At 42.8% G+C, this 23,843-nt stretch overlaps 1 protein-coding gene across 1 annotated transcript in view; it reads left to right on the forward strand.

Moving 5' to 3' along the window:
* cfap92 (cilia and flagella associated protein 92 (putative)) overlaps nt 1–23,843 on the forward strand; it is a 126,594-nt gene that overhangs the window by 20,172 nt on the left and 82,579 nt on the right. The window contains exon 7 of the mRNA XM_073072156.1: nt 15,843–15,955. Within this exon, the coding sequence (XP_072928257.1) occupies nt 15,843–15,955 (113 nt within the window). The remainder of the gene's footprint in view (nt 1–15,842; nt 15,956–23,843) is intronic.

The raw sequence follows: 23,843 nt of genomic DNA on the forward strand, positions 1-23,843 counted from the left end.
GCAATCATTGTGAGTGGAGTGCATGGAGTGAGTAGAGTTTGATGCTGGGCCCCCAACAGTTTATGATATACATCGGAAGAGGGGACTGAGTGTAGCGTATTTAAGTTTGCTGATGACACTAAATTGAGTGGAAAGTCCGCAGGGAGATATAGATAGGTTAAGTGAGTGGGCAAGTGTCTGGCAGTTGAAGTGCTATATGAGGTAAAACAGAAGATTGCAGCACGCTGTTGTGCTGAGAGACTTGGCAGTGCTTGTGCGTGAATCACAAAGGATTGGTTTGCAAGTGCAACAGGCTATCAAGAAGGAAAACGGAATGTTGGACTTCATTGTAGAGGGATTTAATTTAAGAGCAGAGAGGTTACGCTACACATCTGGAGTACTGTATGCAGTTCTGGTCTTAAGGAAAGATGTACTGGCTTTGGAGATGGTGCATTGGAGATTGATTCTGGAGATGGGGGGGTTAACTTTTGAGGAGTGATTGAGTTGCCTGGGATGATACTTGCTTGAATTCAGAAGAATGAGAGGGGTCCTTATAGAAACATGTAAAATTATGAAAGGGATTGATAAGATAGAGGCAGGAAAGTGAGACCAGAGCTGGCAGACATAGTCTCAAGATTCAGGGGGAATCGATTCAGGATAGAGATGAGGAGAAACTGTTTTTTCTAGAGTACTGCATCTGGTATTCACAACCCAAGGAATAGTAGAGACAACCTTATTAAATATACAGTACGTATGTAAGATGCAGTTGGTTAGATTTGTGCAGAGCAGGGGAATTAAATGTTATGGGGAAAAAGGCAGGTAGGTAGAGCTGAGTCCTTGGTTAGATCCACCATAATCTTATTGAATGGCAGAGTAGACTCAACTAGTCCGATGGCCTAGTGCTGCTCTTATTATTAATGTACGAAAACCTGCCAGACCAGCTTTCTTTTACCATTACAAAAGTATAATTAAATATTGATATCTGTTTTACATTATATTAATATGCTGTTGAGCTTCATAAACTTCAAAAAGTGTTTACAATCATAGAATTTAATCGGGGGTTCCCTACCTGCGGCCCATGGACCCCTTGCTTAATTGAAGTAGTTCATGGCATAAAGGAGGTTGGGAACCCCCTCAATTGAATAAATAATTAAAAGTCTGAAGAATTTGCATTTGTGATCAGTGTTTTTAATGTTCCTTGTGAATTGTTATCCTGATTCCTGAGCAACATAATATGCTGGTAGGCAACGGCAGCACAAAACAGAAGTATTAACTCTACCTAAATTGGGAACTTGTTAGATTCATGTTACCACTCTGTATCGGGTACCTGACTGACATAGTGGTACAGCTGACAGAGTTGCTGCTTTACTGTTCCAGCAGCCCAGCGCACTCCTGTCCCTGGGAGCTGTCTGTGAGGAGTTTCTATGTTCTCCCTGCGAGCTTGTGGTTTCTTCTGGGTGCTCTCCAGTTTCCTGTCATTATCTCAGAAATGTTTGTAGGTTAATTACCCATTCTAAGTTGCCCCTAGTATTCAGGTAAGTAGTAAAAATCTAGGGCAGGTGTTCCCAACCTGGGGTCCATGGATTTCTCAGTTAATGGTGAGACTTCATTGACCCTTCAATAATGATAAGGCTGTATGGCATAAAAAATATTGGGAACCCCTGAACTACAGGGTAGTTGATGGGAATGGAGGAAGGAAAAAATGGGATGAGACTGGTAAGATTTTAATGTTTCTTGTGAAATCTGTGGGCCAAACTGATTTTTTTCCATACCATTAACACTCTAATACTCAATGTTTCCAGAATTCTTGATGCACCAATTGATCAAAGATTAGTTTTGTTTGTCACATGTAGAACAAAGCATACAGTGAAATGTGTCGTTGGCGTCAACGGCCCACACAGTCTGACCATGTGCTGGGGGCAGCCTGCAAGTGATCAATATTATTAGAATAGCTTGATACACAAGTATGCAGTTTGAGAGTACAGTTGAAGAGCTTTACAGTGTGATTATGATACTGAGTGTTGGTGCGTGGCCTAGTGGATAAGGCATCGGTCTAGTGATCTGAAGATCACTGGTTTGAGCCTCAGCTGAGTCAGCGTATTGTGTCCTTGAGCAAGGCACTTAACAACACATTGCTCTGCGACAACACCGGTGCCAAGCTGCTTGGGTCCTAGTGCCCTTCCCTTGGACAACATCGGTGGCGTGGAGAGGGGAAGGCCTGCAGCTTGGGCAACTGCCGGTCTCCCATACAACCCTGCCCAGGCCTGCACCCTGGAAACTCCAGGCGCAGATCCATGGTCTCACGAGACTAACGAATGCCTATTATTATTATGATACTGAGAAATTTATGCAGAAAAATATTTCCTGCATATATATATATATATATAGCCTTTTTCAAATATAGCCTCAAAGATTTAGAAAATATGCTTCAAAATTCTCCAGAACATCTCAAATGAAACAAAGTAGTATACGACGTTAAATGTTTGGGATGGATATTTTTTATGCTTTACAATCCTAACAAAAGGACTTGTTAATCATTAGATATCCAAATACTGAATTTACAAGTATATCTGGCCAGTTGTTTGTGGCTGTGCTGATGAATTCCTTTGGAATTTATGACTAGACTTTACTGTAATGACCAAGCACATTTAGGTTAAACATTGTAATGAATTTGTCAAAGATAAATTTATTTAGGTATCATGGTGTACAGCAACTGCAACTCAACTTTCATAAAGAAATATTTACGGAACTTTCTCATGTGATTTATGTACATAACTTCATGGAATACAATCAGTAAGGAAAACTATTTGAAAACTGCGACCTTATAATGCAGTTTGCATTGGTGTTACATGGTAGAGGATGATATCACTTCATCACACAAGACCTATCTGGAAGGTGATATTGTCAGTGCAGTTCATCATTTTGATCTGTTTTTTTAAAAGTGGAAATCAGTAGCATCGGCTGCAGCTGTCACCGAGAAGGGTGTACAGGGAGATCAGGTGCTAGCTGTATTTTCCAGAGATAATGTAAAGCAAGTGTTGGTAATTCCTTCGCACTGAAAGCTGGCTGAGCCCTTAACTCTTGGATTGATCATCTGTCAGTGATAAGTTTAAATGTTTAAAAGTTGGAGCATCAGTGTTTTCGATCCCTGAAAAATTAATAAATCCTAGCTTTGAAATGAACTTATAATGGGGCATGGTGTTTTATTTTTAACAGACCATTTTCATGTAATACTAAGGAACATTTCCCAGATGGTTTATGAGGAGCGGGCAGACCATTTATCAGGAATAATTTTTGCCAATAGACATACAATTGTCCTTCATTATTTTGCAGTCAATGGGGCGAGTACACCATTCAAATCTTTCCACATCATTTATTTGGAAATGGTAGACAATTCAAAAGAGTCTAATTTTAAGGGTGCTTCCCCGGTTCCTTTTGAACATTTATTCTGATCGTGAATTTATGTTTCACTCTGTCACTGCCTTTGTAACACAGTCTAGTATGGCACAAATCCCCTTGCATGGAATTGGTATATTGAAGAACTGTGTAATGTGATGCTAATTCACAACTTAGTTTCCTAGTTAGATGATTATCAGTTTTAAACTATTCTGATTGATCTCATCGGAAGTTTGTCATTGTAAAAGCCATTCTGAAAAAGAATCTCGTGCTTTCCCGGTGTATGTGACGAATAAATGCTTCTCAGGCTTCCAGCCGGGTACAGGCATCAATTATAACCAACATTTCGATATCAAACCCTGCCATCTTCTTTAGGGAACCATTCTATCCATGTACCTGTTTGGGCATTACCTCCACTTTGTTATTTGTATTGTCTTTACCCCTGTACATGGAACATAAAGAACTCGTACAGCATTGGAACAGGCCCTTTCATCAAAGTAAAATTTATTATCAGGGTACATACGTGTCACCACATACAACCCTGAGATTCTTTTTCTGCAAATCTATAGAACAGTAACTGTAAGCAGTTAACATCATGAACAATAAGCTGTAAACAAACATGCAAATGCAGATCATAAATAGCAATAAATAATGAGCATGAAATAAATAGATAAAAGAGTCCTTAAATGAGTGTAGTTATCCCCTTTTGTCCAAGAACTAGATGATTGAGGGGTAGTAACTGTTCTTGAACCTGGTGATGCAAATCCTGAGGTTCTTGTGCCTTCTACCTAATGGCAGCAGTGAGGAAAGAGCATGGCCTGGGTGGAGAGCGTCTTTGATGATAGATGCTGTTTTTCTACAGCAAAACTTCATGTAGGTGTGCTCAATGGTTGAGAGGGTTCTACCTGTGATGTACTGGGCTGAATCCAGTACCTTTTGTAAGATTTTCCACTCAAAGGCATTGGTGTTCATGTACCAGGCCATAATGCAACTAGTCAGTACACTTTCCACCATGTATCTATAGAAGTTTGCCAGGTTTTTGATGACATGTCAAATCTCCCCGAGACTCCTGAGGAAGTAGATGCCCTGTCATGCTTTCTTCACAATTAAGTGTGTATGATGGGTCCAGGACAGGTCTTCTGAGATAGTAACACCCAGGAATTTAAAGTTAGTGACCCTCTCCACCTCTGATCCTCTGATGATTACTGGCTCACGGACCTCTGGTTTCCTTCTCCTGAAGTCTACAATCAGTTCCTTGGTCTTGTTGACATTGAGTGAGAGGTTGTTGTTATTGCACCACTCAGCCAAATTTTCGGTCTCCCTCCTGTATGCTGATTCATCACCACCTTTGATCCAGCCCACAACAGTGGTGTCATCAGCAAACGTGCAAATTGTGTTGGAGCTGTATTTAACCACACAGTCATAGATGTAAAGTGAGTAGAGCCTACAGTGTCTGAAATGACCACGTTGCTAATCTAAACTAGCCCCATCTGCCTGCACTAGGTCCATATCTGTTTATTTTTTGCTTGTCCATGTGTCTACATACTACTTAAATATTACTGTTAGATCCATAACTTGTCCATTTCCAGTAATATCCTTGTAATTCTGTTTCTGCTGTTATCAATAACTGAAGTCTGATGAATAAATGTCACCTGCACAAAGACAGCTAGGTCTGCACTGCCCCTTTCTTTAGTCTGTATGACCTTTGCCATTTTAATCACTGACAGCAAACTATAGAATTGTTTTTGGAGCTTACACTTGCATTACACAGGTTTGATGAACTGAATTCACTCCAAACCAAATCATTGCCCCTCTGAGTTTTCATTCTATCAATAATTTCCCACACACAAATGAGAACTTTACAGGTTTTGACTTTGGGACAGGTGACTTAAAGACCCATCGCCCATTTGGGTTTAATGATTTGTCTTGAAGAATGAGAAGTCATGATGTAGGGTTTACGGAGAGTAAAATAAGGGAGGTAGGCTCATGCATTGGGATTCTCATATCTGAAGATAACAAAGGCTTGGGTCAGAGCGTCAGCAGCAGATCATATGAACTGAGGTAGGGTGGGAACTTCAGTGCGGTGGGATTTGGTGGACTTGGCATGGATATGTGACTGGATACTTTCCTCTAGTTCAAAAATAATATTAAAACTCTGAATAGCAAGACGCTGGTGAGAGATGTTAATGCGCGTTTACACCAAATAACGTTTGGAAAGCAAATGTCACTGAATTGGGATGCAGTTCTTTCCAGGGATGCACACAAAGGGGAGTGGAGATGGGTAACGAAAGGACAATCTGGCATGGAGGATATGAGGAAAGTCATCAGAAATTGTCTTGTATATTGAGGGAGAGGGAAGGAAATGTGCAGATGCTGGAAATTTGAAATGATGCAAAGAAAAACCAGCAAGACTCGGCAGGTATAGCCATATCATTGGAGAAAGAAAATTTAACATTTTATTAGAATAAGTAAAACAGGCAAAATTATCTTCCACCACAGGTATTCCGGGCTTTACTACATTCATATCCTGTTTCTTTCTCCATGCAATACAATAAGAGACCTGCATCTTCTCCCCACCAATTTCTTCACCATTTACCCAATTTGTGGAAATCCAAAATCCTGGACAGTGGCCTTTGGCAGGGGCCAAATGTGCCAGTCAGTCAACCTGCTAATAATAAATACTATAGGAGTGTGGTAGATCTCGGGACCTCTAACTGTGTGGTGAACTAACAGGACCTTGTGCAAGTCGGACTGGGGCATCTATGGAGTGCCATGGGTGTGTATTCCAGGACATTTGTTCATATTTCTATATAGATGATTTGAATGTACATGTACATCCGAGGTTAGTAAGTTTGCTGACAATATTAAAGTAGGTGGTATCATAGTGCAGAAGGCAATCAAAATTTACAGGGAGATAACGATCACCTAGGTGCTTGGGCTGAGGGTTAGCAAATGGTTTCAAAGCAGTCATAGTGCATTTATTATTGAAGTATATATGCAACTCTGAGATTTGTCTTCCCACAGATAGCCACGAAACTAAGAACCATGGAACCCATTCAAAGAAAAACATCACCCCCCCCGCTCCACGTGCAAAAAAAATGCGCAAATGGCAACAAAAAATGTGCAAAAACACAGAATATAAAAAAACAAAATCATAAGTAATTTTTAATTCAGCTCAGTGTTCATTATCTGAAGGCTGCCCGGATTCAAAAATCACCTTCAATTCAGATAAGCGTGGGGTATTGCATTTTAGGGAGTTGTACCAGGTTAGGACATGTACAGTGAATGGTTTGGCCCTGGGCAGTGTTGTGGAACAAAGGGACATAGTTTGCTGAAAGTAACATTATAGATAGGTGGGTGTTTGGAACACTGCCCTTCATCAGCCAGGGCATTAAGTTTATGAGTTGGGAAGTTACACTGCAGTTGTACAGGATATTGATAAGATCATTCCTGGAGTATTGTGTACAGTTTTGGTTGCCCTGTTATAGGACAGACATCATTCAACTAGAAAGAGTGCACAGAAAGATCTACAATGATGCTGCAGTGTTTAAGGGCCTGAGTTAGGAAAAAGTTGGACAGGCTCAGGTGTTATTCCATTGGTGCATAGGAGCTTGAGGGGTGACCTCGGAGGTGTATAAAATCATGAGGGGATTTGATAGGGTGAATGCTCTCAGTCTTTTTCCTAGGGAAGGGGAACTAAAAACTAGAGAGCATTGTTTAAGGTGTGAGTGAAAGATTAGAAGGGACCTGAGGCCCTTCTGCATATCTTTCTGCATAGGGCAATGCATATATAGACTGAGCTAGCAGAGAAAGTTATTGAGGTAGGTGCAATAACAAACTTCGATCATTACCAATGCCTCCACAGTCTGTTAAGCTAACTCTTTCAGAATCCTGGGGTGTAGTCCATCTGGTCCAGGATACTTACCTGCCTTCAGATCTTTCAGCCACCCAAGCACCTTCTCCTTATTAATAGCAACTTCTGCCCCCAACACTCTCAAACTTCTAGCATACTGCTAGTGTCTTTCATGGAGAAGACTGACACAAAATACTTAAGTTCATATCTTTGAGCACATTACTACCTCTCCAGGACAATTTTCTAGTGGTTTGATATCCACGCTTGCCTCTTTTTTACTCTTTATATTTCTGGAAAAACTTTTGCTATCCTCTTATATTATTGGCTAGCTTATATTTAATCTTTTTTCTCCCTATGGCTTTTTAGTTGCCTTCTGTTGGTTTCTAAAAGCTTCCCAATCCTCCAAAATTCCACTAAGTTTTGTGTTTATGTTGTCTTTGTTACACTTACCAGCCATGATTGTGTCATCCTCCCTTTAGAATACTTTTTCATCTTTGTGATGTATCAATCCTGCGTCTTCTGAATTGCTTCCAGAAACTTCAACCATTGCTGTTCTGTCGTCATTCCTGATGGCGTCTCTTTCCAATCAATTTTGGCCAGCTCCTCTTTCATACCTCTGTAATTCCCTTTACTCTACTGTAATACTGATACAACTGACTTTAGCTTCTCCCTCTCAAACTGCAGGGTGAATTCTATCATATTATGATCACAGCCTCCTAAGGATTCCTTTACCACATTGATTTTGCCCAACACACACAAAATGCTGGAGGAACTCAGCAGGCCAGGCAGCATCTATGGCACAGAGTAAACAGTCAACATTTTGGGTCGAGGCCCTTCATCAGTCCTGTGTTACACTCATCTTACACCTAAGTATTGTACAAGATTAGTGTAAATGGTGGTTAATAGTTGGTGCGTACACTATAGGACTTGTTTTTCCATGTTGTAACTCTTTATCTCTTCTGATTATCAGAGGCTACATAAATGTGTCTGAGATCATTATCAAAATTACTTTAAAACACTCTCACGAGAGCAGGTTAAATCATCTACTTGGCTCTGGTATTGGTCATTTTGAATGTCACCTGAGTTCTGTCCTTTACACCATTCCTTTACATAATCACTTGGTTTATTCAGCCATGTAATCTTTTATATATTGTCTGGGTAGCCTGCAAACTGATTGCATGAACATTGACTTCTCTAACTTCCGTTAATGCCCCTCCTCCCCTTCTTATCCCATCCCTGATATATTTAGTTTTTTTCCCCCTCCCCTTTTTTTCTCCCTCTCTGCCCAACACTCTGCCTGTTCTCCATCTCCCTTTGGTGCTCCCCTCTCCCTTTCTTTCTCCCTAGGCCTCCCGTCCCATGATCCTTTCCCTTCTCTAGCTCTGTATCCCTTTTGCCAATCACCTTTCTGGCTCTCAGCTTCACCCCACCCCCTCTGGTCTTCTCCTATCATTTCGCATTTCCCCCTCCCCCCACTACTTTCAAATCTCTTACTATCTTTCCTTTCAGTTAGTCCTGACGAAGGGTCTTCGGCCCGAAACGTCGACAGCGCTTCTCCCTATAGATGCTGCCTGGCCTGCTGTGTTTCACCAGCATTTTGTGCATGTTGCTTGAATTTCCAGCATCTGCAGATTTCCTCGTGTTTAATCTTTTTCAGAGTTTGCAAATGTTATTTAATTTTACCTTGCAAAGTTCCACACCCTATATTAGCTGAAGTATCTTTCTTTTATTGCCTGTATTTGGGTTGGCTTCTTGATAGTTTCAATGACCCTGGAATCTTTATGAACAGAACCAGAGAGGTTTCAGTGTGGAAGGAGGCTCTTTATCTTGTTGAATTCCTTACAAATCTAAAGAAGACCAGTCCTGTTAGGCTTGTCTTTTTGCTTTCTCTTGACCGCTACATTTGAATCTTTCACCTCTACTGTGCTTGTCAATTTTCTTCCAGATCCTAACCAACTCATCATGTGAAAAGGATTTTCCTTCTGGTTCTTTTGCTCATCTACGTTCCTTCATTATTGATTTATGTTAATCAGAGCACATCCTTTACGCTCTGCCTTTGTGCAGCACAATTCTAAGTAAGAGCAGAAAATGTAGGAGCAAATTTGGGACATTCGGGCCATCGAGTCTGTCCTGACATTCTATTATGGCTGATTTATTATTTCTCTCAACCCTATTCTCGGGCCTTCTCCCCTTTGAAGCCCTGATTAATCAAGAACCTATCAAACTCTACCTTGAATATCTCCAATGTCTTGGCCTGCACAGCCATTTCTGGCGATGAATTCCACAGATTCACCACTGAAGAAACTTTTCCTCATCTATGTTCTAGATCATATATGTCAAACTCAAGGCCCGCGGGCCAAATCCGGCCCGTGGTGGAATTATCTTTGGCCCGCGAGATAATATCTAATTACTATTAAAGCTGGCCCCAGTAATCGAAGCGCCTATGGCGTATGATATGGCTAATGCTGAGTTTATTCAGGTACCAAGTTTTCAGGGTTTTTAGTGTTTATTCGGCAGTCTTGCTCGGCAGTCTTCTTCATAAGAAACGGAATTTATAAAGTGAAACACTTTGTAGTTATAGCAGAGACTGAGACACATGAGAGCAGGCTGAAAAAACGGAGGCAACGAAAGCTGCGTTCGCACGCGTCCGACTGATCCGGCCCACATGAAGCTGCATTTTGCTCAATCTGGCCCGTGACCTAAAATGAGTTTGACACCCCTGTTCTAGATGGACACCTTTCAATTCTGAGGCTGTGCCCTCTGGTCTTAGACTCCCCCACTATAGAAAACGTCAGCTGTAACAATGAGTATTTCTCTGAAGTTCACAACTATTTCTGTTCCAAGAAGAACAATGCAGGAATGTCAAACATAACCGAAGTCTGATATTCCTGTGATTGTTCTAGTAAATCTCTTCAGGACTCTCTCTGCATTTTTATATAATCTTTCTGAAGTGTAACCATAAGAATTGAAGTAAGTGTTGCACTTAGGGCTGAACTAGCTTTCTACAAATCTTGATCAAGCATACATAAATGGCACAATGTACCGATATGCACACTGAAGCAGCCTCCCCTTGGTAATGGGTAAGTGAGCTACTCACTCTGTCTGAGAGAAGCCTGTAATGCCATAGTCCCATTAACCTACCAAATGGAACATCGTTGGGCTGTGGGATGAAAACCTCATGGTCATGAAGATAACGTACAAACTCCATACAGGCAGTGACAGGAACCTACGTCCTTTTCTCTTTAGTCATAGATGTAACATCTTCATAAGGAGTTCCTTTTTAATATGTTTGAGTGAATGTCAGTGTCAGGGCAGCCTTTCTCCTGTGGAACCAAAACTACCTCCACAGGAAGAAGAATTCAATGCTATGGTACGGAAGTTATTAAGTAGGTGTCATGGTCTGGTCCGTGAAGTCCGCGTTCCGGTTCACGGTCCGGTCCGTGGACTCCAGACTCCGGGTCTTCTGGCTGTCCCTTGTTTCAGTTGGGCTTAATCACAGGCACCTGATGCTCGTCTTGGGGCTGGGAATATAAGTGGCCCTGGGATCGAGTGTAGGTGCTGGTTCATCTCGTCAGTATCTCGTCCTCACCTCTGTGGGCTAAGTCAGACTGTCTTTGCCGTTACCCTGAGGCTGGACTGTTCCCTTCCCTTCACCTTCCTCCTGAAGCCTTGCCTGTAACCTCGCCTGTGTCCTCGCCTGTATCGCTGTCAAGTTCTACCGCTGGAGCAAGACCGAAGCCTTGCTGTGTCTAGATAAGGAGCTGTCTATCGTTGTTTGGAACTGTCTCTGTGTCCACGCCTTTGCTAGGTAGGTCCGGCTGATTGCCGCTACCTTGTGTTGGGAACCATCTCTCTGTGTTCTGTGTATGAGTCCTGGCCCTACGTCCTGCTCCCTAGGAGGGGTCCTGACTCTGTGTAGAGCCCTGACCCCAAGTCCTGCTCCCTAGGAGGGGTCCTGGCTCTGTGATCCATGTCCCTGTGTTCCTGTTCTCTCAAGACCAAGGCTCTGCATTCAGGTGTCCCAAGACCAAGTCAAGGCTTCAGGTTCTTGTCCTGTCCATGTGCCTCGTCCTGTGCAGGAATTCCATGTCTAGTCCTGCGGCCAAGCCTCGAAGAACCCAAGCCTCGTCTAGTCCTAGCCAAAGTCCCAGCAGCTAGTCTGTGTCCTGTCTCGTCCCTAAGCCTAGTCCAGTCCAGTTCCTAGTACTTCAGTGTCTGTGTCTTGCATTTGGGTCTGCTCCCAGCGCCCACCTTATGACAGAACAGTCCAGCCATACGTGGACCCAGCAACGCGGACACTGTTGTCTAACTCTCGCCGTCCTGGGTTCCCTCCTGATTGAATACCCCCCCCCCCCCCACCTGCCCAGGTCGTCCTTAGTCCTGGCCTCCCATGGTGGTGGGGGGGGGGGGCGTGTACTGTCATGGTCCGGTCTGTGAAGCCCATGTTCCAGTTCACGGTCAGTCCAGTCTGTGTACTCCGGACTCCGGGTCTTCTGGCTGTCCCTTGTTTCAGTTGGGCTTAATCACAGGCACCTGATGCTCGTCTTGGGACTGGGAATATAAGTGGCCCTGGGTTCGAGTGTAGGTGCTGGTTTGTCTTGTCAGTATCTCGTCCTCACCTCTGTGGGGTAAGTCAGGCTGTCTTTGCCGTTACCCTGTGTTTGATCTGTCTCTTCCTGTTCTTGCCTCCATTGTGTAAGCCAGGCCATCTTTGCCATTACCCTGAGGCTGGACTGCTCCCTTCCCTTCCCTTCACCTTCCTCCTACAACCTACGCCTGCAACCTATGCCTGAAGCCTTTGCCTGAAGCCTTGCCTGCAACCTCGCCTGTGTCCTCGCCTGTATCGCTGTCAAGTTCTACCACCAGAGCAAGACCAGAGCCTTGCTGTGTCTAGATAAGGAACTGTCTATTGTCGTTTAGAACCGTCTCTCTGTCCATGCCTTCACTAGGTAGGTCCAGCTGTTTGCCGCTACCTTGTGTTGGGAACTGTCTCTCTGTGTTCTGTGTACGAGTCCCGGCCCTACGTCCTGCTCCCTAGGAGGGGTCCTGACTCTGTGTAGAGCCCTGACCCCAAGTCCTGCTCCCTAGGAGGGGTCCTGGCTCTGTGATCCATGTCCCTGTGTTCCTGTTCTCTCAAGACCAAGGCTCCGTATTCCTGTTTCTCTCAAGACCAAGGCTCTGCATTCAGGTGTCCCAAGACCAAGTCGAGGCTTCAGGTTCTTGTCCTGTCCATGTGCCTCGTCCTGTGCAGGAATTCCATGTCTAGTCCTGCAGCCAAGCCTCGAAGAACCCAAGCCTCGCTTAATCCTGGCCAAAGTCCTAGCCCAAGTCTGTGTTCTGTCCCGTCCCTAAGCCTAGTCCAGTCCAGTTCCTAGTACTTCAGTGCTGTGTCTTGCATTTGGGTCTGCTCCCAGCGCCCACCTTATAACTTTCCCATTCGGTTGTGAATCACTGACATTTATGCTGTTGCTTAATGAAATATTATGTTGCTGATGAAAAACATTCATACTGTGTGCCAGTTGCTGAAACTCTTTGAACTAAATTGGACATTGCTAGACTGTTTCAGGGTCTCTGCAGTTTGATGCTGAATAGCCTGTATGCCTGTTTTTTTGCCGTTGGTGTGGCTTTTTGTGCGTTGTGTGTTTGATGCTTACTTTCGGGGGGTTCCATGCTGTTTCTTTGTTTTGTGGCTGTGTGGTGAACTAGATATACCTGTCTGGGCTGCTCCTGTGGCTCCTCCCACAGACCCCTGTATAAAGGCGACTGTGACCTGTTGCCCGGCCTCATTCTCCAGGATGTAGTGTTGTTCATTCTTCCAGTCAATAAAAGCCGATACCTCGCTTCCTACGTCTCAGCGTGAGTTATTGATGGTGCATCAGGCTGTCTGTGGGGAAATTAATGCGGTATTGTATACTGCAAGCATACTTCAAATTCTTTTGAACCCATCCTTCCTTTCACATTTGTATAGATGGAGTAGCTGCATTTAGATTTTAGGCAGAGGGTAATTCTCAGGAATCTCCTTGTATTCCCAGGACACAGGAAGTTTAGTACCGTTCTAGTGAGACTTTTTGTCTTAATTCATATTCAGGGTCTGGATGTTGATGGCAAAGCTTAATGTTTACTGTCCATCTCTAATTTATCTAGATAAGGTGAAAGTACGATAGCATAGCCACAAAAATTTCCACTTGTCAGCTGAAAATTTGTGATATCTGCCATCGCTGATATGCAGCATTGCCATTGTCACTTGAAGCAGATTTACAAACCTGAACTCCACTGTGAGGTTCTTTGACCTCAGGCAAAACCAAAAGTGTGCTAGCTTCAACGCTGAGAAGTTTATCACCCAGGGTATTCACAGCAAATGCTCATGTGATCAATATTCTGGAATTTTTGGGCAATTCAGACATCTGGAAACGTTGACAGTTCTAATCTACAGAGTGCCTGATGTCCAAGACAAGACTGACACAAGAAAGCTACTACAGGAAGAGCACTAAGATTGTTCAGTGAGAACTGGGATTGTTTGGCTGAATAGGGAGGAGACATTCAAAACCTGATAGCAAATGGGTCACTTTACAAAAATCTACCATTGTTATAGAGACTTCGTTGAGAGGGGGACAGGAATGTTTGATGTCCCAGGGTTTTTATCTTTTTAGAAAAGATAGAAAAGGAGGTAAAAGAGAGGGGAAGGGAGTTGCACTGCTAAACAGGGACAATATCACATCTGCACTCAGAGGGGACATAATGGAGGGCTCGAACACTGAGTCTATATGGGTAGAACTCAAAAATAGGAAGAGTGCTGTACTGTTCTATGTTCTAAGGCAATACCTGGTATAAAAGTACCATCTGAGAAAAGTAGCTTGCGAACTACATCAAGACGAGGAAAAACACAAGAGATTCAGCAGATGCTGGAAATACTGAGTAACACACACAAAATGCTGGAGTAACTCAACAAGTCAGGCAGTATCTGTCGAGGGCACTAAACAGTTGATGTTTTGGGGTGAGACCCTTCATCAGGACTGGAAAAGAAGGGGTTAGAAACCAGAATAAGAAGGCAGGAGGAGGGGAAGGGACATAAGCTGGCAGGTAATAGATGAAATCAGGTGAGGAGGTATGTGGCTGGGGGAAGAGGGGTGAAGCAAGAAGGTGGGGGGTGATCAGGTGAAGCTGGAAAGGGCTAAAGAAGGAATCTGAGAGTGGACCATGGAAGAAAAGGAAGGAGGAGGGGCATCAGAGAGAGGTGAAGGGCAGGTGAGGAGAAGAGAATGTTTATACTGTACCCTTCATTAGAAGCTGCCTGACTTAGTGAGTTCCTCTAGTGTGTGTGTGTGTGTGTGTTGCACTACAGGGAAAAGTAATGTATTTTAAATACCTGCATTAAAAAAATCACAAATTAACATAAAGGAATCTTCACCAGTAATATCAACTAAAAAATAGAAATGTTACACTATGGACAATGGAACTTTAGCCCAGAAGCAAAGTTTAATGATAAATATGAATAATTTAGAGCATCATTCAGACAAGGTGTGAATATGGGAGAAGCACGACACAGTTCCTGCTGTTAACCTTATTGCCTATATAAAAATGACAATATATTCTCCTCTTGGATCTTTGACATTCATTCTTCTTTGTAGAATGTTTTTGAATGGTCCCACTCCCAATGTCCTGCACTGGCCACAGGTTCTGGTGCATATGTTGACAAATCTAGCGTTATGCTCCAAGAGTTGTTTGCTCCTCCTAACAGTAGATGATTGTCTGAAGGCCCTACCGATTTGGCAAGAATTTGCACCTGTCAAATTTCAGTCCCAATCTACTCTCGTCCCATGTGTGTTATCTAGAAACAGTATGTACTTTTCACAAGGGGCATTTCCACTTTGGCTCCCTTCAAAACTCTTCTCACTGAGCTCTTGGTTTTGTCAGAGAATGATTTTGGCACATTTCAGAATTGAATTATAATAGGGTTGAATATTACCGTGTTTGGACTAAACTGTCTTGGGATATTCTCGTTACATTTATGATTTGTGGGTGTCGGGGAGGAGATGCATCTCTACCAAAGGAGGTGTAAAGTGCTCCTTCCCTCCGCTGGCCTGCAGGTCACCCTTGGGCAAGGTGTAGTACCTGCTTAGTCCCCCCATTCAGGGTCATGTGAAGCCATGGGAGCAGCTGTTGCATTTCACAAGTCCTGGTTAATGTGACCACTGATGCCAGGCATTCAATCTCTAAAGAATATTGTCCTGTAAAGACACTGCTCGGGAAAAGGCAATGGCAAACCACCTATGTAGAAAAATTTTCCAAGAACAATCATGTCCACGGGAAGATCATGATTGTCCATGTCATACGACATGGCACATAATGAATGATCAAACAAATAAGTGTTCTAATTAATTTTAGCCATGACATCTTATAATCTTGTATTATGTGATACTATGTTTTGCAAATAATCTATATGGTTGTTAGAAGTTTGTTTCTATTTTTTTATAGTGCACTAACTGCAAGAGTGTGAAAAGAGTTTAACTGAAAAAGAGGTTAAAATACACAAATAAAACACCTACAAATACATTCACCTTGTGTTGTGCAGGCTTTAAACTTTATACAACAGTTTTTGTTTGTTCACTGACAGGAAATTATGTGCAGATATGAAGCCAAAGAAATTAATCAAGATGCAGACTGTAAAAAGGCTATCAGCAGTTTGGATGCTCACAAAGGGAAGTTCTTACCAAAAAGGCAAAGAAGGTATGAAAATGTAAATTGTGGTGTTCAGTTTAAAAAATGACAAATCATCTCCTAAAAGAAAGCAGGCAGGAATGAAGCAAGACTACTCAGCAAATGACCCAATTCAATTTTCTAAGTCACTCCAAATCTTTACAACTCGATGCAAGTTGCCGGCATAAAGCACCATTCCCCAGAGACAGCTTTCTATCTAATTGTTTAGCAATCAAGCACAGATATTGAATTTTAAGTAGGTTCAGGTTATAATTTTAAAGGTGAGAGGGGGACAAAATAGAAAAGGACATTCTGTGGCCGACACACTTAAGGAGAGTTCCCAAGTTTTCAGATACACCCGTTGAGATACTGGAGCTTCACAATAAACCAGTTGTCCTCTTTCCATCAGATGATTGACAGGCTGCAATTTAAATTGGTATGCATGAATGGGGAGGGGAGAAGCAAGGTAATGTGAATATGATTAGTAGTCTGAAGAGGATCTGGTTGCAGTGCCTAATGGTTACACTAAGAATACCAGGCTGTGACACTTGTCTACATCTTTCCTATTTTCCACCCTGTATCTGGAATCATTTACTTCACCACCGCTGATTTTTCCCTTTCCGCTTGCTATAAAACAGTACAGTTCATGGACTGTCCCTTCAGCCCGCAATCTTTGTGCTCAACATGGTGCCAAATTAAACTATTCCCTTCTGCCAGCTTTCAGTAGTCAGAAAAGAAAAGCTCACTGCACCTGCTGTCTCCTTTGACTCCACCACTACATTTTCCCAATTGCGTCTCTGCCTGGACATATTTGGCTTCTCGTGTCTTCCACACCACGACAATCTGGCCCACAGATGCTGGAAACCATTGTCAAAGCACATACCTGGACATATTTGCTTTGGCTTCCTGTGTTTTCTACACTAATAATCTGGCCCACAGATGCTGAAAACCGTTGTCATAGCACATATTAACACACTGTGCTTGGAGTGGGGGTTCTCTCACCTCAGCGGTATGAATGGGGTGAGAGATCTCCCACCTGTGCGGTGGGGGTCATGATTGGGTGGTGTGTGTGTCAAGTGATCTCTCCCCTGGGTAGGTGGGGTCTCCAGCCTTCCAGGGTTTCAAACTCCATGTCATAGAGTCGCACAGCATGAAAACAGGCCCTTCGGCCCAACTCGTGTTTGCTGACAAAGCTACAAATCTAAGCTCTGTCGTGGGCAAAGTACTGGAGAGCATAACATCGGTAGCAGAGCGAAGGGCGCTGAGTATGTATTACTTAATGTATTTAAGTAAACTACTTAAGAACTTTTTAAAAGCTATTATTAATGCTTTTTGAGAGGGTGATTTTAGATGCATATCATATTTTTACTGAGTTAAGTATTGTATGTAATTAGTTTTGCTACAATAAGTGTATGGGATATTGGAAAAAATGTTGAATTTCCCCATGGGGATGAATAAAGTATCTATCTATCTATCTAGTCCAAATTCCCACCAAGCATTGGATGTAAGACAGGCAAGGATATATTCTGAGCTCAATTCTGCAGCTCATGCACCAATGCCAATTGCAATCAAGGTTACTGCATGCCCGGAACTTTTTGTGTCCATTTCTTTCCATGCTAAGAAAAGGACTATCACTCTGCGGAAAAGCACGTGTAGTTGAAGAGGAGGCATAGGAGAAGGCACAACTTAAAATTACTTTGATGCAATATAAAAGCATAGAAAATTCCAGACCAGCAAACATTTCAATGATGTGTTACATGGACGGAACATGGAGTTAAATGTGTTGAAAGAATAAGTAAATTTAGGAAGGACAACAAAATTCTAGGGGCGTATAGCCCGATGGGAGTTCGGGGAGCTGGGTTAAGCACAATAGGCAGCGATTCAAACAGAGAGAGGAGAAATGGGCTAAAAATTCTATATCTGAATGCACGAAGTGTCAGAAATAAGGCGGATGAGCTTGAAGCCCAGGTGCGAATGGGTAACTATGGTGTTGTTGGGATAACGGAGACGTGGCTGCAGGGAGATCAGACCTGGGAAATGAATATACAAGGGTATACGTGCTATCGTAGGGACAGAAATGTGGGCAGAGGGGGTGGGGTGGCCCTGTTGGTGAGGAATGAGATTCAGTCCTTTACAAGGGGGGACTTAGGGTCAGGAGAAGTAGAGTCTGTGTGGATAGAACTGAGGAACAGTAAGGGCAAAAGGACCCAAATGGGTGTTGTCTACAGGCCACCAAACAGTAGCATGGATATTGGGTGCAAGTTGAATAGGGAGTTAACATTGGCATGTGGCAAAGGTAATGTCACAGTAGTTATGGGGGATTTCAACATGCAGGTGAACTGGGAGAATCAGGTTGGTGCTGGTCCACAGGATAGGGAGTTTGTAGAGTGCCTACGGGATGCATTCTTGGAACAGCTTGTACGAGAGCCGACCAGGGACAAGACTATTCTGGATTTAGTGTTATGTAATGAACAGGATTTGATAAGCAATCTCGCAGTAAAGGAGCCATTAGGGGATAGAGATCATAATATGATAAGCTTTTATCTGCAATTTGAGAAGGATAAGGGCAGATCGGAGGTGTCAGTGTTGCAGATGAACAGGGGAAACTATGGAGCCATGAGGGAGGAGCTGGCCAAAGTTGACTGGACAGATAGCCTAGCAAAAAAGACAGTGGAACAACAATGGCAGGTATTCTTGGGAATAATGCACAAGGTGCAAAATCAGTTCATCCCCCAGAGAAGGAAGGATTCAAAGGGGGGAAAGGGGCCACAGTGTTTGACAAAGGAAGTCAGAGATTGCATAGCATTAAAAAAAAAAGGAAATATGACAGAGCTAAGGTGAGTGGGAGGACAGATGATTGGGAAGTTTTTAAGGAACAACAGAACTTAACTAAAAAGACAATACGGGGAGAAAAAATGAGGTACGAACGCAAGCTAGCCAGGAATATAAAGGAAGATAGCAAAAGCTTTCTTAGGTATGTGAAGAGAAAGAAGATAGTTAAGAACAATGTTGGGCCCTTGAAGAATGAATTGGGTGAAATTGTTATTGGAAACAGAGAAATGGCAGAAGAATTTAATGAGTACTTTAGATCTGTTTTCACTAAGGAAGACACAAGCAATCTCCCAGATGTATGGATGGGCCAAGGACATAGGGTAACAGAGGAAATGAAACAGATTGACATTCGGAAGGAAACGGTGATGAGAAGACTGATGGGACTGAAGGCTGACAAATCCCCAGGTCCAGATGGTCTGCACCCTAGGGTACTAAAGGAGGTGGCCCTGGAAATTGCGGATGCATTGGTAATCATTTTTCAATGTTCCTTAGATTCAGGATCAGTTCCTGAGGATTGGAGAATGGCTAATGTTATCCCACTTTTTAAGAAAGGAGGGAGGGAGAAAACAGAGAACTATCGACCTGTCAGCCTGACATCGGTGGTGGGAAAGATGCTAGAGTCCATTATTAAGGATGAAATAGTGGCATATCTAGATAGCAGTGATAGGATTGGGCCGAGCCAGCGTGGATTTACCAAGGGTAAATCATGCTTGACTAATCTGTTGGAGTTTTTCGAGGATGTAACCAGGAAGTTAGACGGGGGAGATCCAGTGGATGTAGTGTACCTCGATTTCCAGAAGGCATTTGATAAGGTCCCACATAGAAGATTGGTGGGTAAAATCAAAGCTCAGGGCATCGGGGGGAAGGCATTGACATGGATAGAAAACTGGTTGGCAGCTAGAAAGCAAAGGGTAGCGGTGAATGGGTGTTTCTCGGAATGGCAGGTGGTGACTAGTGGGGTACCACAGGGCTCGGTATTGGGACCACAGCTGTTTACCATTTATGTTAACGATTTGGATGAAGGCATAGAAAATAACATCAGCAAATTTGCTGATGATACTAAGCTGGGTGGCAGTGTGACATGTGATGAGGATGTTAGGAGAATTCAGGGTGACTTGGATAGGCTGGGTGAGTGGGCAGATACTTGGCAGATGGCGTTTAATGTGAATAAGTGTGAGGTTATCCACTTTGGGAGTAAGAACAGGAAGGCAGATTATTATCTGAACAGTGTAGAGTTAGGTAAGGGAGAAATACAAAGAGATCTCGGAGTCCTTGTTCATCAGTCACTGAAGGTGAATGAGCAAGTGCAGCAGGCAGTGAAGAAAGCTAATGGAATGTTGGCCTTTATTACAAAGGGAATTGTGTACAAGAGCAAGGAAATCCTCTTGCATTTGTACAGAGCCCTGGTGAGACCACACCTGGAGTATTGTGTACAGTTTTGGTCTCCAGGGTTAAGGAAGGACATCCTGGCTGTAGAGGAAGTGCAGCGTAGATTCACGAGGTTAATTCCTGGGATGTCTGGACTGTCTTACGCAGAGAGGTTAGAGAGACTGGGCTTGTACATGCTGGAATTAAGGAGATTGAGAGGGGATCTGATTGAAACATATAAGATTATTAAGGGATTGGACAAGATAGAGGCAGGAAATATGTTCCAGATGCTGGGAGAGTCCAGTACCAGAGGGCATGGTTTGAGAATAAGGGGTAGGTCATTTAGGACAGAGTTAAGGAAAAACTTCTTCTCCCAGAGAGTTGTGGGGGTCTGGAATGCACTGCCTCGGAAGGTAGTGGAGGCCAATTCTCTGGATGCTTTCAAAAAGGAGCTAGATAGGTATCTTATGGATAAGGGAATCAAGGGATATGGGAACAAGGCAGGAACCGGGTATTGATAGTAATTGATCAGCCATGATCTCAAAATGGTGGTGCAGGCTCGAAGGGCCAAATGGTCTACTTCTGCACCTATTGTCTATTGTCTAATAATCGAGTGGTATGTATTGCAATTCATAAATGCAGTTCCTTTGAATAAGTCCTCATAGAGGAATCTAATAGTGGAAAGAGTGAGCAACTTCAAGTTTCTGGGTGTCAATACCTCCAAGGATCTCTCCTGGATCCAACACATCAATGCAGTTATAAATCAGGCACAACAACAGCCATATTTCATCAGAAGTCTGAGGAGACACTCACAAATTTCTACAGGTGTACCGTGAAGAGTATTTTAATTGGCTGCATCACCATCTAGTATGGAGGGGGCAGCTAGACAGGATCAAAATAAGCTGCAAAGATTTGTATACTCAGTCAGCTCCATCACGGGCACAAGCCTCCATTGTATCCAGGACATCTTTAAGGAGCGGTGCCTCAGAAAAGTGGCATCCACCATGAAGGACCCCGTCACCCAGGACATTCCTTGTCTCATGGCTATCATCAAGAAGGAGATGCAGGAGCCTGAAGGCACACATTCAACGATTCAGGAACAGCTTCTTCCCCTCTGCCATCCAATTTCTGAATGGACGTTGAACACATAAACACACTTCACAACTTCTTTTTAATTTCTATTTTTGCGCTACTTAGAACCATAGAACATTACAGCACAGAAACAGGCCCTTTGGCCCTTCTTGGTTGTGCTGAACCATTTTTCTGCCTAGTCCCACTGACCTGTACCTGGACCATATCTCTCCATACACCTCTCATCCATGTACCTGTCCAAGTTTTTCTTAAATGTTAAAAGTGAGCCCACATTTACCACTTCATCTGGCAGCTCATTCCACACTCCCACCACTCTCTGTGTGAAGAAGGTCCCCCTAATGTTCCCTTTAAACTTTTCCCCCTTCACCCTTAACCCATGTCCTCTGGTTTTATTTCTCCCCTAGCCTCAGTGGAAAAAGCCTGCTTTCATTCACTCTATCTATACCCATCATAATTTTATATACCTCGATCAAATCTCCCCTCATTCTTCTACACTCCAGGGAATAAAGTCCTAACCTATTCAACTATTTTACATATTTATTGTAATTCACTTTTGTTAATGATTATATATTGCATTGTACTGCTGCCACAAAGATATATGCTGGTGATATTAAACTTGATTCTGATTCTAACTAACACAGAATGTCAGGAAATCCTGCAACCTGTGGAAGCTTATCTTCCTGCTCCTCAGTGTAGTGATAAGAATGAATGTATTTACTCTAGAGCAGGGGTTCCCAATCCTTTTTTATACCATGGACCCCTACCATTAACCAAGGCATCTATGCACCCCAGGTTAAAGGCTAAACAAGGCTCTGGGAATTCTCTAATACAATAAAAATGTACAACAGGAGATGGTCACTTTGTTAGCTTGAAAAAAGGCAAAGAAGTTGTTGACAACAATGGGCATTTGAATGTGAGCTGCAGAATTTCTTCATTCATCCAATAGCTACTGCCCAGAAAATCAAAATTTCCATGCGCATTTCACCTCAAAACCTTCAGCTGCATGATCTTGGACGCAGACACAATACATGTTTTCTGTGATTGGGAAAGAATTCCTCTGAAGCTGATTGGAAAAATATCAAATGAAAAGGTTCTGTTTCAATTTAATTACTCCTCCTCCTGCAGTTCCAAGAAGTGCCCTCCTTAAGAAATACCAGAAATCACTGAATTGGACAATATTTGTAATAAAGATTATGCTTTCAAAGCTCAAAGCTTTGGTTAAATGGAGCAAGCTACTGAATAATAATTGTTTCAAAAGCCTTTTACCCGAGAGGAACAGAAGATTCTTTTGTCTGAGAGTTGGAATGGTCACCTTCAGACCATCTGCAATTAACAAACGGGGCAAAGGCATATTGCTGTCAGGTGTAGAGGTGAAACTTTGAAAGTTGTAACAATGTTATTTGATCCGAGTTTGAATTTACTCACCAGACTTGTGCTTAATAAAAGTAGCAGAACTAATGTCTCCTAAAACACATTGTAAATGGAGCAGTAGGGGCATGGGATGAGCTTAATTATAAACCCGATGCTACCTTATTTATTATAGAATTGTAAAAAAAAGTGAAAATCAGCCCTTTTTCTGCCTTATATATGACCACCACAAGTTTGACAAATTCTGAAGAGATTTTTTTTTTTACTCTTCTTGTCTTTTAATTAAAATCTTTCAAAAACTGACTAATATAGCTGGGGATGGGAACCAGAGTGTTGGGGCTGAGGATGGGCCAGTTAGTGTACAACTAGATGCAGCATGTAGTGAGACTGAGGAAGGACAGGCAGATTTTAGGACAAAATTGCAGTCGGTAGGATGAGTTGAAATGTATCATGGGGGCATAATCACAAAGGATGATGAATTCAGGATTGAATATGTTATACTTGAATGCGTGCAGTACATGGAATAAGTTAGATGATCTTGCAGTGCAGTTTGATATTGGCAGGTTTGGCATTGTGGGCATACCTGAGTCATGGCTGAAAGAAGATCGTAGTTGGGAGTTTAGTGTACAAGGATACACATTGTATTGAAAGGAAGGCAGGTAGATTGAGGGGGTGGTAAATAATGAAATGAAATCTTTAGAAAGAGCTGACATAGGATGGGAAGATGTAGCATCCTTGTGGGTAGAGTTAAGAAACTGCAAGGGTTAAAGGGCTCTAATGGGAGTTAAATTCAGGCCTCCAAACAGTAGCCAGGATGTGGGATACAACATACAACAGGAGGTAGAAAAGGCAAGTGAAAAGGGCAATGTTACAATAGTCATGGGGATTTCAATATTCAGGTAGATTGGGAAAAATCAGGTTGGTGCTGGATCCCAAGGGAGGGAATTTGTAGAATGCCTACAGGATAGAATTTTAGAGAAGCATGCAGTTGAACCCACCAGGGGAAATACAATTCTGTATTGGGTGTTGTGCAATGAACCAGATTAGATTATGGAGCTTAAGGTAAAGGAACTCTTAGGAGGCAGTGATCACAGTATGACAGAATTCACCCTGCAGTTTGAGAGGGAGAAGCTACAGTCAGATGTATCAATATTACAATGGAGTGAAGAGAATTACAGCGGCATGAGGGAGGAGCTGGCCAAAGTTGATCAGAAAGGGACATTAGCAAGGATGATGACAGAGCAGCAATGGATGGAGT

This window comes from Hemitrygon akajei, chromosome 19, assembly GCF_048418815.1.
Source record: "Hemitrygon akajei chromosome 19, sHemAka1.3, whole genome shotgun sequence".
Taxonomy (NCBI): domain Eukaryota; kingdom Metazoa; phylum Chordata; class Chondrichthyes; order Myliobatiformes; family Dasyatidae; genus Hemitrygon; species Hemitrygon akajei.